At 43.0% G+C, this 17,345-nt stretch overlaps 2 protein-coding genes across 5 annotated transcripts in view; one reads left to right on the forward strand and one right to left on the reverse strand.

The window, feature by feature from the left end:
* The window catches only part of uggt2 (UDP-glucose glycoprotein glucosyltransferase 2), a 79,983-nt gene extending 76,362 nt beyond the window's left edge, over positions 1-3,621 (reverse strand). For 3 of the 4 annotated variants that reach the window (XM_017703007.2, XM_037539232.1, XM_037539231.1), the window contains exons 1-2: positions 3,362-3,621; positions 365-495 (exon numbers count right to left, since the gene is read on the reverse strand). In XM_017703007.2, the coding sequence (XP_017558496.1) occupies positions 365-495; positions 3,362-3,385 (155 nt within the window). In that variant the 5' untranslated portion in view covers positions 3,386-3,621. Of the gene's footprint in view, positions 1-364; positions 496-3,272 lie in introns of all 4 variants that reach the window. The other variant, XM_037539233.1, reaches the window with a different exon arrangement.
* A 2,011-nt stretch (positions 3,622-5,632) lies between these two features.
* hs6st3b (heparan sulfate 6-O-sulfotransferase 3b) overlaps positions 5,633-17,345 on the forward strand; it is a 107,850-nt gene continuing 96,137 nt past the window's right edge. The window contains exon 1 of the mRNA XM_017702970.2: positions 5,633-6,685. Coding sequence (XP_017558459.1) covers positions 6,117-6,685 — 569 coding nt within the window. The 5' untranslated portion in view covers positions 5,633-6,116. The remainder of the gene's footprint in view (positions 6,686-17,345) is intronic.

Consider the following 17,345-nt stretch of genomic DNA (forward strand, 5'->3'; position numbering starts at 1 on the left):
GAACTACAGAGTGCAGCTATACAGTAAGTGGAGCTGATAAAATGGACAATGAGCGTAGAAACAAGGAGGTGGTCATAACGTTATGCCTGATCGGTGTATTTGTCTCATGGAAGATTTATGAGCTAGCTGAGCATTTTCTCTCAATAGCAGGTGATTGGAGGTGAAAGAGGACATTTAATAATAATAATAATAATAATAATAATAATAATAACAACAACAACAACAATTCACCCCACCTGCTTGTGCATGGTGATGCAATGAAATAATAAGTGGATGTTTAAGAGGTGGGACTAAAACTACACTTTGATGAAAGATTACATGAAAAAACTAGAATTAAACGGTATGTGATGAATTAGCAGCTTACCTGGTCTCCAGCAAGAGTGGAGTCTGAGGCCATTTGGCCTTCAGACTGGCAGTGACCCCTTTCGATGCTGAGTGAGCATGGTGAAGCTGAATCAGCATCAGCAGCAGCCAGAGGATCCTCATGGTCTTACACTGTGAAGAAACACAACTGTGATCAACTGACCATTTTTAGGTGCAGATCCAACGGCTACAATGTGACCTCTCTATCCAAAAGTATCCAGACAGCCCTTCTAATCAGGGATCTACTTTAATTTAAGCAGTTACTTTAAGGTGCACCTATTGCTGATACAAGCGTTCAGTTGCTGACACAGCTTGTTTAATCTCTACTGAAAAACAGTGCCAACTGAATGGGACGATCTGGAGATGACAAGGCCCAGCGCTATGCGACAGCCAGAGAGGTAAAAAGGCCCTCAGCTTTAATGGAGCTCTGAAAAATAGTGCTTTTACAGTAGACTAGCTTTTTTTCAGGACCCTGCCAAAGCTTTTAGGAAAATCACTGCAAATCCAAACGGATTTTCTGGCAATAAGTCTAAAAACTCTGTGCTTTACTATTGGGAAGCTGCTGATCTTCAACGTTTATCACAGTGAAAACTTGCAAAAGAAGACTGTGACCTCACGTGAGGCCATTCATTTCGCTAAGAAATGATATGCCATGTTCGAAACATTCACATTTACGGCATTTGGCAGACGCTCTTAACCAGAGCGACTTACAGTTTGATCATTTTACACAGGTAGGCCAAGGTGGTGTTAGGCGTCTTGCCCAAGGACTCTTATTGGTATAGTGTAGGATGCTTACCCAGGTGGGGGATTGAACCCCAGTCTACAGCGTAGAAGGCAGAGGTGATACCCACTACACTAACCAACCACAGAAACGGTCCCTTAATCCCTAAATCCTGCATTCAAAACACTGGATCACTATATGAAACAGAACTTGTGATGCTAGTAAATGACTTCAGAAGCACTATAAACGTCACGCCACCACTCCGCTATCACCGCACGAGAAGAGTCTATGTACATCTGTAATGGGTCTGGAGAAAGGTCTGTGACACTGAGACACTGCCCTTGCGGCTGGGCTCGCTAACTCTACTCAACAACGCTACATATATCTTTATTACCCACCGCGATGCACTGTGGGACTGTTTGAATGCACTGGATCTTCAGCACTATGTTTTCAGCTGAAACCCCAAAAAAGCGCACTAAACACCGATCAGGCCTAACATCATCACCACCTCCTTGTTTCTACGCTCATTGTCCAGTTTTTCAGCTCCACTTACTTTATAGCTGCACTTTGTAGTTCTACGGTTACAGACAGTAGTCCATCTGTTTCTCTGATACTCTGTTACCCTGTTCTTCAGTGGTCAGGACCCCCATGGACCCTTACAGAGCAGGTACTACTTGGGTGGTGGATCATTCTCAGCACTGCAGTAACACAGTTAGCGTGTTGCGCTGGTCTGAGTAGATCAGACACAGCAGAGCTGCTGGAGTTTTTAAACACTGTCCACTCACTGTCCACTCTATTAGACACTCCTACCTTGTCAGTCCACCTTGTAGATGTAAAGTCAGAGACGACAGCTCATCTGCTGCTGCACAGTTGGTGTTGGTCATCCTCTAGTCCTTCATCAGTGGTCACAGGACGCTGTTGGCTGGATATTTTTGGTTGGCGGACTGTTCTCAGTCCAGCAGTGACACTGAGGTGTTTAAAAACTCCAGCAGCACTGCTGTGTCTGATCCACTCAGACCAGTGCAACACACACGAACACACCACCACCACATCAGTGTTACTGCAGTGCTGAGAATGATCCACCACCCAAATAGTACCTGCTCTGTGAGGGTCCATGGGGGTCCTGACCACTGAAGAACAGGGTAAAAGGGTTTGCTCTAAGTGGTTGTCCGGACCACCCCTCCAGCCCGAATTCGATCCTTGTTTGTTATCCAGAACCAATCACACAACTTCAGTAGCTCAGCTGACCTCACTACTGCACCAGCGAATGCAAATCCTCACAGCAATGTTCCAACATCTACTATTAAGCCTTCCCACAAGAGAAGAGAAAGGGGACAAACTCTCTATTAATAGCCTTCATTTTAGGAAAAACATGACTGCCCACACGGTTTGGGGACATCTAGTATCCAAACTGACGACCACTGACGTGCCAGCAGATGGTGATGATTATGCTGCTTAACACTGGTGCCACGTAGCTAAGGTAACACTGCAACTAAGCACCCTGGTTAGTTTTACGTGGTTTGGCCTAAAATATAATCGTTTTGAGGATGTTAGACGTCAAAGCAGAAGAAAAGGTGGCGTGTCAAAGCTTGTAAATGTAAGAACAGCCTGGATAAGATAAAGAACAGCCTGGATAACAAAGAACAGCCTGGATAAGATAAAGAACAGCCTGGATAAGATAAAGAACAGCTGGAATAACATGAAGAACAGTCTGGATAAGATAAAGAACAGCCTGGATAAGATAAAGAACAGCTGGAATAACATGAAGAACAGTCTGGATAAGATAAAGAACAGTCTGGATAAGATAAAGAACAGCTGGAATAACATAAAGAACAGCCGGAATAACATAAAGAACAGCAGAAATAACATAAAGAACAGCCAGAATAACATAAGGAACAGCCGGAATAACAAAGAACAGCCTGGATAAGATGAAGAACAGCCGGAATAACATAAAGAACAGCCGGAATAACAAAGAACAGCCTGGATAACAAAGAACAGCCTGGATAAGATGAAGAACAGCCTGGATAAGATGAAGAACAGCCTGGATAAGATGAAGAACAGCCGGAATAACAGAGTGTTTCATTGAAAACCAGTCAGTCAGTCAGTCAGTCAGTCAGGAGGCTCTGCTGCTGTGAAACCGCTCACAGAACAGCCTGTTTACATGAATTATACCGTTATTCGCCCTTACCGACTGCGGCCGTGCGGACTGTAAACCCTGCCGAATGTCCTGACTGACCGCAAGAAAACCGGACACAGCTCAGTTCACCGTTATCTTACCCGGGTTTCCCTGCGAGCCGCCATTGAGGGGTCCTGCCGCCGCTTTAACCCCTTCTCAGCGTTAACAGCCTGAAGAAACGGCAGCGGCCCGGTCTGGACGAATGAGCTCCGACACCCTGCAGGAGCCCGGAGCCTCTTCAGCTCGGCCTTCAGACCCGCTGGCCGCGGCCGAGAGCCGAGTGGGGGAAGCGGGACTGCCGGAGTGAGATTTTCAGGCACTTTTGAGGACAGCTATCCACAGCCGCTCCGGGATAGTCCACGGAGCCGGAGAGGAGCCGGAGAGGAGGCGGAGAGGAGCCGGAGAGGAGGCGGACCTGGACGAAAGCAGCCGCAGCGTTTAGTTCATACTTTACTACAGAAAGACAGTCGAGTTACTCGAGTTAGCAAAATGTAAACAGCGCTGTTTACAGAGGTTGAATCGGTCACTGTTGATCATCGTTTTAAAGCATAACACATTTTCCTTTTTGGGGGTGGGGTTGGGGCAAAAAAGGCCTCGCATCGTCCACAACTTTATTCACTCGATTCCACTAAAATGAAAAGAAAAAAAAGAAAAGAAAACAACAACAATAATAATAATAGGCCGCTGCAGAGGTCATTCTGTAGTCCTCGTTATGCCCATATTAGGAGCTCCGGGTCTGAGCTCGTTTCTCTATGGCCAGAATGAATGGGGTTTCCCGGGAAATCGTTACTGTCGCTCCCTGTGTTAAATAAAAATGTCCAGACCCTGATTTTGCTCTATGGACAGTCTTCTCGCGAATATCACTGGATCCCCTGAATTAAAGAGCCTTAAGGCAGTCGTGGGCTGGAGCAAGACACCTAACCCCCAATTGCCCGCCGGGTGCCGTGGATAGGGCTGCCCACCGCTCTGGGCAAGTGTGCTCACTGCCCCCTAGTGTGTGTGTCTTCACTAGTGTGTATGTGGTGTTTCACTTCACGGATGGGTTAAAAGCGGAGGTGGAATTTCCCCATTTGTGGGATTAAAAAAGTATCACTTAACTTAATGCTAATAACACCAAATGCAAGCTAAAGCTACCGCACATCAGTCTGCTGTCACTGAGCTACGGGAAAGGAAGGTGGGCTGTGGTGGTGCTCCTAACACTGGTACTTTGTCCTGACAAGGAGTTTTAAACTATGGAAACGTCCTGCCTAGAGGTTTTATTCACGGCCATGCCTATAAATTTGCTGTGGTGGAATATTTCGATGTAGAATGACCGCTGAATTTTCTTGCTGAATTTAATATCGCTGCTGTCGGAAGAAAACCCCATATCTCCATTTTTGTCGTTTTTCAGTTTTCGACATAATTTGAAAATGCCTGTTGTCCTTTACATGTGGTGTAAATTTCACGACGAATGAACGAAAAGAAACGGCCCAAAATGACTTGGAAAAAATTCTGGTTCCATTGACTTCCATTAAAAGTAAAGTATGTTTTTTCCTTCTCCTGTAAAGTTACCATATTAGAGATACAAGGTTTTCTTCTGACACCGGCGATATTGAAAATAAATAAAACAGTGTGTTATAACATGTATATATTTACGTTACGTAAAAATGAATGGTTCTGTTTAGAACCATGAGTTCTATATAGAACCATGTCATGCTTAAATGGTCCTTTGCATGGTGGAATTGTTCTTCAGACTGATGGAGAATGTGTTATATATGTCTACCTAGAACCTTTCTGAAAAAGGGTTCTGCTATTGAAGAAACATTTCGCCATGCAAAGAACCATTTAAGTGGTTCTGTATAGAACTCGAGGTTCTAAACACAACATTCCCATTCACCTCATGTCCGTTCATCAGTGCTCGCCCAACAAAATCTGTGGCGCTTTCCCACCCGTATTCCGCCAAACCCCGCCCCCCTGCGCCGCAATTGGGAGTTCTCACAAGATCTAAATTCTGGATCTACATTGTGCAACTATATTCCCGATTCCAGAACGGGATATCGCGGGAAAAAATCGCGCTATCCCGCTCCTCTGCCAAAAATATATTGAGCTTGCCTGTGAGTGTAAACCATTAAGCCATTCGTAGCGCGGAGAGGGCGGGGTTTGCGTCCCTCTAGTGTCCGATTGGGCAAACGTCTTGCATATGTAAAACTGCTAGCCAATCCTAGCGCAGGACTGCGGAGTTTTCGTTGGGAATAAGGGGCGGGGATAATAAATATTAAGCGAACTGCTTGCGAGTGTGAACCACTAGTCAATCGTTGCGCAGTGAGGGCGGGACTTGTGTAAATCTAATGTGCGATTGGCGAAGTTCTTGCATATATAAAGCTGCTAGCCAATGCTAGCGCGGGACGTTGAGGATATGGGCGGGGATGATGAATAAATAAATAAGAAACGGTAACGGCTGGAATCATGCGCGCGCTCAGAATGGAGCACGCGGGGTGGGAGATGAAAGGCGGCAAGGCGATTTAAAAGATGCGACCGTTATTTTTCGTATTTTTACGAAACGGTAAAAAGCAGCAGCGGTAGCGCCGTTTACAGGCGTTTTGCGAGAAAACTACGTTTTACCCGACGGGTTTGGACGGTTCATCCAGGTTAGCACTCGCTTTAAAACTTTGCCGGGCTGCCGTTAAACCGAAGTTAATGGAGACGGTCGGGCTGGTGTGCTAAGCCCACCGGCTGGCTTTTAAAGCAAAAAAAGCCGTCTCAACAATGTGGTGCGGGTCTTGTCACCTGAACGACGCGCGGATATGTTTGAGGGGAGAGCCGGTGAGGGGATAATGATTCACACTGAAGGCACGGACCGTCTCCTCCGGTTATAGAATGAACGATAAACCCAACAAGCTGCTCCTCATTCCGGTCCTGGTGCTTCTCTTCGTCATGATAGGCTATCAGTATATCTGCCCGTCGGGCAGCCAGTCGTGCCACTTAGGGACCGGGGACAGGCTGAGGAGCGCCGCTCCGCTTCCCACGGGCTCCCCGGCGGCTCTGGACGACCTCCGCCGGGAGCCCGAGGTGGAGGAAGAGGAGGACGAGAGCCCGGCCAGGCTCGCCGCCTCCAGGTTCAACTTCACCGAGCGAGACCTGGCGCGCCACGTGGACTTCGACATCCGAGGAGACGACGTGATCGTGTTCCTGCACATCCAGAAGACCGGCGGCACCACCTTCGGCCGCCACCTGGTCAGGAATATCCGCCTGGAGCGCCCGTGCGACTGCAAACCGGGGCAGAAGAAGTGCAGCTGCCACCGGCCGGGCAGAGACGAGTCGTGGCTCTTCTCCAGGTTCTCCACGGGCTGGAGCTGCGGGCTGCACGCCGACTGGACCGAGCTGACCAACTGCGTGCCCGTCCTCATGGAGAAGAAGCAGCAGCAGCAGGCTTCCAAGCGCAAAAGGTACAAGCTGGGAGACCATGCACTCCTAAAAAGAGGGTTCTTTAAGGGTTCTTGGTTCTGTTTAGAACCACGAGTTCTGGGTAGAGCCATTTGCATGCTCAAATAGTTCTTTGCATGGTGAAATGGTCCGTGATGGAGAATGTGTTCTATATGGTTCTAGGTAGAAGCTGCAACAATCGAAGAACCCTTTTGGTGCTGCCTAGAACCACGTACAACACATTCTCCGTCAATCTGAAGAATCATCTCACCTTTAAGCGTTATATTGTTCTGCATGTAACTCAAGGTTCTGATCAGAACCATTTCCTTTACCAAAGAACCCTTGAAGAACCTCGAAGAACGCGGCCTGTCATACTGGTTTTATTTCCGAGGCATTTGCAGTGCAGAGTCGGTGGCAGCTCCTGACCTCAACCCACGTTTTAACAACAATAACATGAGGAGCTGACTTGCGTTGATTTTAAAGGGGAATTCCACCAGGCTTTCAAAATTTCGGAATAATTCAGCCCTTGAGGTGCAAACATAGTCATTCCGATGGTTTGATGTGAAGTTGTTCATTGCAGAGAAACGTACAGGCTCAGATTCTTCACAGTGGTGGCGATAGGAACCAGGGGTCACCAACACAAATACACCACACAGATATAGTCGTTTTATTTTTTAAACATCCAAAACCACCAGTGAACCTGCACATGTTCTCTGAGATTCCAAATGTCACGCTGAATATGGCAAAACAGTCATGAATCTGAAAATATAACTTTTTCTGCGGACTATTTTGCCCCGTAACGCCCTGCGCGTATTCCTCCACCACGAGCTGAGTAACATAAATGAATTAAAATACATTTTAAGCCAAAACTTTATCACAAAACTACTGTAAGCAATACCTCAGGCAGTGTATATCCAACCATTTCATGTAATACGTTTCTGTGAGGGAGCTTTTAGAGGTGGACGTCTGGTTCCTATCACCACCACTGTGAACAATCCTGTCTCTGAGTTTCTCTAGAACAGAGCATTTCACACTTAACCGCTCTGAGTGACCCTGTCTACATCTTAACTGTTTAATTATGTAGAATTTATGAAAAAATTGGTGGAGTTCCCCTTCACGTAACCGGTTTCCGGGCAAGAATTAAAGTCCATTTCAATCAAAGAAACCTATTCGTTTTGATCCAGAGAGCTTCGGTGATTCAGTTCAATGGAAACCAAGTAAATTGCACTGAAGTGGTTTCATTAGCAGTTGCATTTACTGTTGATGCTACAGAGTCTTTATATACAGTATTTGAATGAAAATGTGGGGCATAATTCAGTTTTCAATTCAAAGTTTAAAGCAATTAACTACATCTGCTTAAAAGGGGAATTCCACCCATCTTCCAAAGTTTATGCATTGAGATGGCAGTGATAGGAACCAGGCGTCCTGACATCTGCAATGTAAATATAGACATTGTATTGGCCACCCAAAAGCACCAGTGAGTTTATATGTGTAGTTCTGATGATAGTGGCAAATCTGAAAAACCAAATTTCTCTGGAGACTCTTGTCTTACACTGTCCTGTGTGTATCTCTCTGAAATGAATGCATATAAAAAACACATTCTGGGTTAAAACCCAAAAGTATCACAAAACTGTAGCATCAGGCAGCATCATGGAATGACTTTCTGTGAGGGAGCTGCCAGAGACAGTAAACTCTTAAGACGTCTGGTTCTTATCACCGCCACTGTGGACAGTTCTTATTTTCTCTAGGACAGTGCTTTGCACCCCAAACTGCTCTGAATGACTTGTTTCTATTTTAGTGATTTAATTATACAAAATTCTACGTTTTTGTTTTTGTTATTGATCATTCTTATTATTCAGTATCCACATGGAAAACAATGCAAAATGAGGTGTAGTTCTAAGAGTGAGAAACAGTCTGTAAAATAAATAACGCGATTTATTTGTGCTTTTTTGCTTACACCCAGGTGTGAATGAGGAAAGAAAATCCCTTCTTCAGTTCCATTTTCGCCTTTCACGTTTTGTTTCTAAATCCTTTTTTAGGTTTACGAGTGAATCACCCAAAATCACGTCTCTCATTTTGGAGCTTTAGCGTTTTATATTAGAGGATTTAAAAAGAGAATAATAGAGCCTAACAAGCTTCCCGTGCTGGATGTGCTCAGAAGTTCCTCTGCGATTTTATAAGAAACTTAGGCCCAACCCCATTTCTTCTTTTTACCCCTACCCCTTGTTTTCGAGGGTCACCCTGATCCCTTGGAATGGAGTTACATAGGCTAGTGGTTGAAATTTTGCCCAATGAAATTGGACCCTCTAATAAAAAGAGCATCACTTCATTAACAGCTGCTGGCGCCGCTCTGTAGGCGACCCTGCCCGTCTGCAGTGCCAGCAGAGGAGGGGAAGGTTCAGCTCCTCACTGCTGGGCTTTAGTTACATTTAGAGATCATACGCCTTCAAAGAGGGGGGCAATTATTTATTACCACCCACCACTAATTCTTCAGTGTTATGAGGCTGAGGTCAGATATTCACCAGATTCTTGTTCATATTTTCATGGTCCACCTTAAATGGAGCAGCAGTTACATTCTGGTGCTTCAGGCATCGGAACTGCTGGACTGTTTAAGGTGGAACGGGAAAGTTAGCTAGCTACCGAGACATTAGCATGCTTTTAGCGATTTTATATGGTTGTTATGAAGAAAATGACCATAACACAACAACATTAAATTAAGATAAAACAATGATCATCATAATTTTTTAACTGAGAAAATTCTTTGGTGGCTCTGAAAAACCTCCGTTTGGAGGCCATGTAGCCCCAACACTTCATCCTACATCTCAACTACATCTCCAACTAAAATCGGGACACCCTACCGCTAGACGTGAACGCGCAAAACACAGGGCTAAGGGCTCAGTGGTAGGGGCGAGGGGCGAAATGGGATGGGGCCTTAGTACTTGATACTTTTTGGACCTGATACTTTTTAACTCAAGTTACTTTTTTCGCTAGGTGACTTTTACATCCACTTGAGTCATTATTTTATTGAATAAACAAGTCCTTTACTTGTCAGTGGTGTTAACCCACAGTGCAATTAGTGACAGAAAAACGAGAAAGTGGCAAAGTTCAGTTCTAAACTCAAGCGGGGAAGCGCGGCCATATGGGTCGGGCTAAACTTTGCTGTTCTGCGATAGCTTTTCTGCTTTGCTAACGGGGATTGATCTGAATTAAAAGGGATACAGACTCTGTGGGCTTAATTAAATGAAATGGCTTGTGCAGCAGTGCCAGCCAGTCACTCTCAGTGCCCAGCAGTTGTTTCCACAGAATGGTCTAAAGAGGATCTAGAATGGGAGGAGATGTGCCAGTGAAAGTTGAGAAATTCAAGAGGTGAGTCATACCCTAATCCACGGTCTGGCTGGCAATAACTGATATAAATAGTCAAGTTGTTCTTTTTTTCATGCCGGATACCCATAATTGGACCAAAATATTGTGTTTATTTATTGTTTGCTGGTTTTATGTGCGGATTCTTCTGCTTAAAAGAGATGCGCACACAGCCCCTTCTAAAACAGGTCTTTGCGAGTGTAAGCATATGAACAGTAAGTCATTTGTTGCTTTTCGTTATTGATATAAGCGATTCTTCCTTTTGTTTGGATGAGAGTTGTCATCTCAGAGTTTTACTGAAATAGCAGTGCAAGTCATCAGGGATCTCATCGTGTTATTTCTAGACTCGAGGCAAGTTAAGGCGAAATAAAAAGTCAAAGTTTGACTCGAATCGACTGGCAAACACACCCAGAGTGTTAAATGGATGCATTTATTTTTATATGCAGTTCATTCTGTAGTAAATTTCCCTCACCAAGATGCTACGTTTCCCCCGTTTGGATGATGGAGAGGGTGTGTAGTAATGAACTTTAAATGAGGCATCATAAAGCCAAGCTGAGCTGCGGAGCAGACTGGAGTATTCCCATCTATAATTTTGACAGTGCCAGTGTGCATACGTGAGCTATTAAAAGGTTATTTTAGTTGTTTACTGTGTATAATGAGAGTTTAATGTGTACCGAATGTGCAGACTTTCACTTTTATACGTGTATGGAGGAAAAAAAACGTCTGTTTCTGGCCTAGAAGCGTCGTTGTAATGAAGTATTATAACAGCTCTGCCATCAATCTGCTTTTACTCTTATATTTTCCACTTACTTTCCAAATCATTCATAATACTTTCATTTCATTTTGGTACATGTTACATATTTCTAGAACGCATTATGATGCAGAAATGATTATAAATAGTTCTCAAGGGCTTTGGGGGTCACGACTTTTAGTCTGTCAAGTGATTACATTCACCAGAATTAAAGGACTCATATCCTATATTTGTCTTGTGTTTTATTTTTTCAGGTGTACTTAATTTTTTTGTCCTCTTTATAATGTTTGTGTGATTTTACACATACATGATGATAATTATTTTTAACATGAACATTTCCAATCTTTCTTTATACCAGTTAAACAGGCTGTTTTTAGTTGTTGTTATTGTGCCTTTAAGACTGATGTATGTAAATGAGCTCTGTTCTGATTTGCTGTCCTCTATGGGCCTCATGCCAAAAAGCAGTCCAGGCTGAAACACTCCTTATAACTTTAGCTTGAATGGGCGGGGCTAAACTGCTGTAGGCTGAATGAGTGGGTATATGCAAAGGTATTCGTTTTTGTGACATCACAAAAACTGAATTTAAAATGGGCTATTTTTGTAGTTTAGTTTGCATGTATGGACCGTGAAGTGGTATGTTTTGAAACTTTAACAGTGTTTACATGCTACATCAACAGTATAGGAAAATAATGTGTTTCTGTGAATATACAGTATATATACAGTGCTGTGAAAAAGTATTTGCTTTTTTTCTATTTTTGCTAAAATCATCCAGCAAACTTTAATATAGAGACAGCACGAGTAAATATAACATGCAGCTTTTAAATGATCATTCCACTTACTGAACATAAACATTTGTTTAAAACCTATTTCACCCATGTGACAAGGTAATTTCCCCCTATCATCGCCATGTTTGGCTGTTGGTATGAAGTTCTTATGGTGGAGCGAAGTGTAACTTTACGCCTGATGTAGCAGTCTTCCAAAAAAGGTCTACCTTTGACTCATCAGCTGGTGACAACCTGTAGAAATAAAACTAATGTGTGGCCACACCTTATTAACGCATGGGAACGAGATCCTAATGCGTGGCCACGACTTAGTAAGGCATGGGAACAAGATCCTAATGTGTGGCCATGACTTAAGGCATGGGACTTAAGGCACTTAGTAAGGCATGGGAATAAGATGATTCAGTTGTGGCCATGACTCAGTAAAGCATGGGAAAGTCATTGCCACAAAGTAATGGCCACGCATTATTTTTATTTCTACAGGATGTCACCAGCGGGGCTCCGTAGTCCACAGAATATTAGCCCAAAAGTCTTGGGGGTCATCTAGATGTGGCAAATGGGAGACAAGCATCTGTGTTCTTTTCGGTGAGCAGTGATTAGTGCCTTGCAGCTCTTGTATGGATGCCATTTTTGCCCAATGTCTTTCTTATTGTGGAATCGTGTACTTTGACCTTACCTACGGCAAGTGAGGCCTGTAGTTCTTTAGATGTTCATCTGATTTCTTTTGTGACCTCCTGGATGAATCGTCCAGGCACTCTTGGTAAATTTTTGTTAGGGCAGCCACCCCTGGAAAGGTTCACCACTGTTACAAGTTTTCTCCGTTTGTGGATAATGGCTCTCACTGTGGTTTGCCTTAGCCTTAGCCTTTGTGACCCTTTCCAGAATAGAGGATTTCAATGACTTTGTAGTGTATCTGTATTTGAATCTCTATAGAACGTGGCATCATGTGCTGCTTTATGAGACCTTCTAATCTGCTTAACATTGCCAGACATGTTCAATTTAAGTGATGTTTAGATTGAACAGGTGCGGCAGTAATCATTGCCTGGGTGTGGCTATTGAAAGGTCAATTTCATTTGATTAACTGGTTGATTTAGTAGCTAAGGGAGCAATAACTATTTCACATGGGGCCAGGCAGGGCTGAATAGCATTTTCCTTCAGTAAATAAAATCATCATTTGAAACAACATTTCGTGTTTACTTTGTTTATCTTTGTCTAGTACAAAAAGTAGTTTGATGGTCTGAAACATTCCAATGTGACAAACATGCAAGAATAGAAGAAATTGAAAAGGGGCAAACACTTTTTAACAGCACTGTAGGCCCTTTGATCAAGCATACTTAGGCTTTCGTTATGTGTAATCTTACAGCTCAGTACAATTTTACTGCACACAAAAAGAAGAGAGTGAACTGGTTAATTATGTCTGTGGTAAATTTGTAGTAACAGGTTCTGGGAAACCAATTAACATGCGCTTCAATGATGTTTATGATTTATGCAAAGATATAAGGCCCATACTGTCATTCCCATCTCCATTTTTCCAATTTTTGTTGTAAAACATATTTTTACAAAAGAAATGTTGCTATTAGCTTTAAAATAGAGTCTGTCATGTGTCAACGAGTCAGTGATTTTCCTACCTTGTTTCTGGCTGTTTTCTAGTATTAGATATGACCCTAATTTAAATACTAAAACAAACATTTCAAAATGTGTGAAATAGTGTAGAGACAAACAAACAGTATGAATACTAATGATACCACTGGCAGTGTTTCTCAGCCATGGAGACATTTAATTGAGAAATCCCAGGTGATAAACAAAAGCATTTATTTTTCAGGTTGTGTTTGGTTGGGGGGGGGGGGGGTAATGACAAATAAATATGACTGTTGATTGGAGTTGTGAAATTCTTATAAACTTGGAGAGGGATTCATTATGCAGGGCCTTCAAATAGTATAAAATATTCTAATATTGCATCAAAACCAACTTTGAATAGTCAGAAAATGTTAAAAAATAATGGAATAATTTTGGGCTGCATGGCAACATCTGAATCATATCAGTATAGTTAGATATTCAGATATTTGCTTTAATATTGCCAAAGGTATTCAGTTACCCATCCAAATCATTGAATTCAGCTGTTCCAATCACTTCCATGGCCATAGGGGGTATAAAATCAAGCACCTAGGCCTGCAGACTGCTTTTACAGACATTAGTGAAGGAATGCTTCGGCAGACCTAGAGGTTTTGGACAATTTCATGCTTTCATGCTTTTTGGGGACGGCCCCTTCCTGTTTCAACATGACTGCGCACCAGTGCACAAAGCAGGTCCATAAAGATATGGATGAGCGAGCTTGGTGTGGAAGAACTTGACTGGCCTGCACAGAGTCCTGACCTCAACCTGATAGAACACCTTTGGGATGGATTAGAGCGGAGATGGTGAGCCAGGCCTTCTCGTCCAACATCAGTGTCTGACCTCACAAATGTGCTTCTGGAATAATGGTCAACAATTCCCATAAACACACTCCTAACCCTTGTGGAAAGCCTTCCCAGAAGAGTTGAAGCTGTTATAGCTGCAAAGGGTGAGTCGACATCATATTAAACCCTATGGATTAAGAATGGGATGTCACTCAAGTTCATATGCGTGTGAAGGCAGACGAGCGAATACTTTTGGCAATGTAATGTGTATGTGTATTATCTGTGCTTTTCTGTGATGCTTACCATGTGCTGGGTGGTTCGCTTTGTGCTGCCTGCTACTCGGCATTAGCGACTCTCTGCTGGTGTGGTGTGTAGTAGCGTTCAGCCAGCTGCAGTGGTCTTTGTATGCTTTCTTTTTTGGTGTAAACAGATAAGAAACTTTGACCAAAATGTGAGATGCAGGATCTGCGCTGGTGGAGCAGGTCAGGTATCATGGTTCTAATGTTAGAGGTTGGAGAGCAGATTTGCGTGTTAGAAATCCACATTTTTAAACTTTCATGCCTGTTGACATTCTGGCTTGTACCGAGTCCTAACTGCAAATAGTCTTACTGACAATTATACACGCAATGAGCATCAGTATGTGGAGAGGTTTTATTGTATTTAAATTTTATTTTTTTATTGTACTATGTATCGTGTATGTATAACCACTAAAACGGCCAGTACTGCTTTTAAAAATGACAAAATCAGTGTCCCAAAGCCTAGGCTGCGGTGGAGGTAGGGCAGATCTTCAGTAGGACTGTCCTATGACGATGACTCCTCAGTAGCCTATTGATCACACAAACGGAACAGTCCTAATGAGGCTGCGTCACCAGAGCGGTGTGAAACTCGTGAGGGAGCTGTTGAGAGAAAATGAAGCATTTTGTTTGTTGCTTCAAAGAAATGGAGGAGATGTTCTTATGTAGTACGATAAATTACATTTATACAAATGCTTCTAAATGAAATCTGATACTTGGACGATTTATGATATATAGACAAACGCTTTAATTAATCAGTCAGTTTACACTTTATAAGGTAACGGAGATGATTTAAGGGATGGGAAGAACTTGCATTTTAAAGCAAACTCTGCTCCAATGGCTTTGTTTTTTGCCATTTTTCGTGGTGCTGTTCTTTTCTTCCTACGCATCTTTTTTTTGAACTGTGGGTAACTGAAGGCCTGGAAAGATACATCTGATGCATCCTTGAAATCACCTCGAACGTAGGCTGCATTTCAAGGCTGTATACGAAGGGTCCTTCACTTTGGAACGTCTTGCTTTGGCGCAGCAGCCGAGAAATGCAGCCTAGATTTGGGAACACAGCTAAAGAGTATATAGTTTTATTAGCTTCAAATGTGTAGCTGTGATAATATCGTAAACTGTGATTAGATTAGGTCATTTTCAAGATTACATTTATAAAATATCAAATGATATACTTTCTAGGCTTGAAAGAATCTACGCCAGCTTTGCACTTTTCTTCTGTTGGCTTCTGTCTGTTTGCTACCAAATAATGCCGGTTTAATTAGCCTCCCAAGACAAAGCTAAGCTGACATGGAACAAATTGGAGTCGCGGAAAATAATTGTTTTCAAATCTGATCTGTTATGAATGGAAGTTCTGTAGCACAGCAAACAGCTGGAGACAACACGGCCTGCCGCTGAGGTCTGTTCCGGGAGGAGAAATTCCCTATTTGAGGATGAAAAATTGACCTGGGCTACAGACCACAAGGCCATGGCCATATGATTCATCTTCACAATGCCAAGAAGCTGCTTCTTCTGGGAGTGTGTGAGGGCCATGTGTGACAACATTAATTTCTCTCTCTCTCTCTCTCTCTCTCTCTCTCTCTCTCTCTCTCTCTCTCTCTCTCTCTCTCTCCATTCTTATCTGTGCCTCTTTTAGTGTCTCACAAAGCGTATTACCACTTTCTTCATAGAACATAAGACCCAACTAAATCTCCTTTGGGAATGTGCATGGCTTGTGCCCCTCCAATCACACGTTAAATGGTGACTTTATGGAATTTTCATCCTGATTCCCTTCTTCTTTAACCAGGCATGACGGATCGGATCGCTCTTTATGTTTATGGATGAGTTTCCCCCAAGATGTATGTTTCATCCCCCCATCTTTTGTACTTCCACCCGTATTTGTATGGGGATGGTGTGTTCTTCCGATTTTCAGTGAAGGCATTGTGTTGGGTAATGTTCTTATAGAAACCGGCACATCCTGGAATCGAACCTTTCTTTCTTTCCTTTTTTTTTATTATTATTTTTTTTATTTTTAAAGCCTGAGCGCACAGAGCTGTGGTGTGAGCGGCTGTCTGCACTGTGAGGTGGCGTTGAAGGAAGAGGAGGCAGCGCAGTCTGTCTTGGCCTTTTCACAACAGCCAGAGCAGGAAGCAAGAGCCAGAAAGGTCAGGCACGTCAGAGCAGATCAGCAGGCACTCCTACAGCAGAGGACGAGAGAGAAAGAGAGAGAGAGAGAGAGATGGAAAGCACTTCGCTGTTCTCTGCTGGGCTTTAGGGAGAGAGCCTCCACCTCTCTGAGCTGTCTCCGCTATCGGGGCTCTGGAGAGCAGCATGTTAATATGAGATGGAGAGAGATGCATGATTTACCACTGCCAGGGTCGGTCACAAAGAAAAGACACACTTAAACCACGTACTTAAACTTAGATCCTACAGAATGATTCTTCATTGGTGTAAATGCATGCTGATCACTGGTGATTATGTCTGAGCAATTGAGTAACCTACCGATTAAATGAGTTATCAATAAGTTGTAGATATTTGAGAACTACACTGTATTATTCAATCATTTACTGGACACCATATTACCCCACGCGTGGTTTCTTACATTGGATTATTTTACTTCCGGTACCACATGATGCAGAGAGGAATTTGTGCCAAATTGAAATGAAATCACCACAGGGGAATAGCGTCAAGTGCAAAGCACACATTACATTACTTTTTCCATAGTGACATTCCAGAAATGTGCCTCAGAACCTTTATTACGCTGTTTTAATGTTGCTTGACCTCTTTACTGAAAAACAATGCATAACAATTTGCATAAAAGCAAAATACTGAATTCATATCAGAAGTGAATACGATCTGCTTTAAAGTCTAATGAATGCATGGCTATATTGCTTTCCACTGTGCGGTACTGTGGATTTTCCTCATTGAAAAGCAGTCATAACAGTGAAATACAGTACATGACAAAACGACAAGCAAACTTACATTGTTTTCATGTCGCTTGACCTCCTTTTATATACTTGAAATGTATTTGCCTCTTTAAAATGCAACCAAAACAGTAAAATTCAGTGCACACATGAGATTTAAACAGTAACATGCAGAAAACGTCAAAATGAAACATAAGATTT

Source organism: Pygocentrus nattereri, chromosome 6, assembly GCF_015220715.1.
Source record: "Pygocentrus nattereri isolate fPygNat1 chromosome 6, fPygNat1.pri, whole genome shotgun sequence".
Classification (NCBI taxonomy): domain Eukaryota; kingdom Metazoa; phylum Chordata; class Actinopteri; order Characiformes; family Serrasalmidae; genus Pygocentrus; species Pygocentrus nattereri.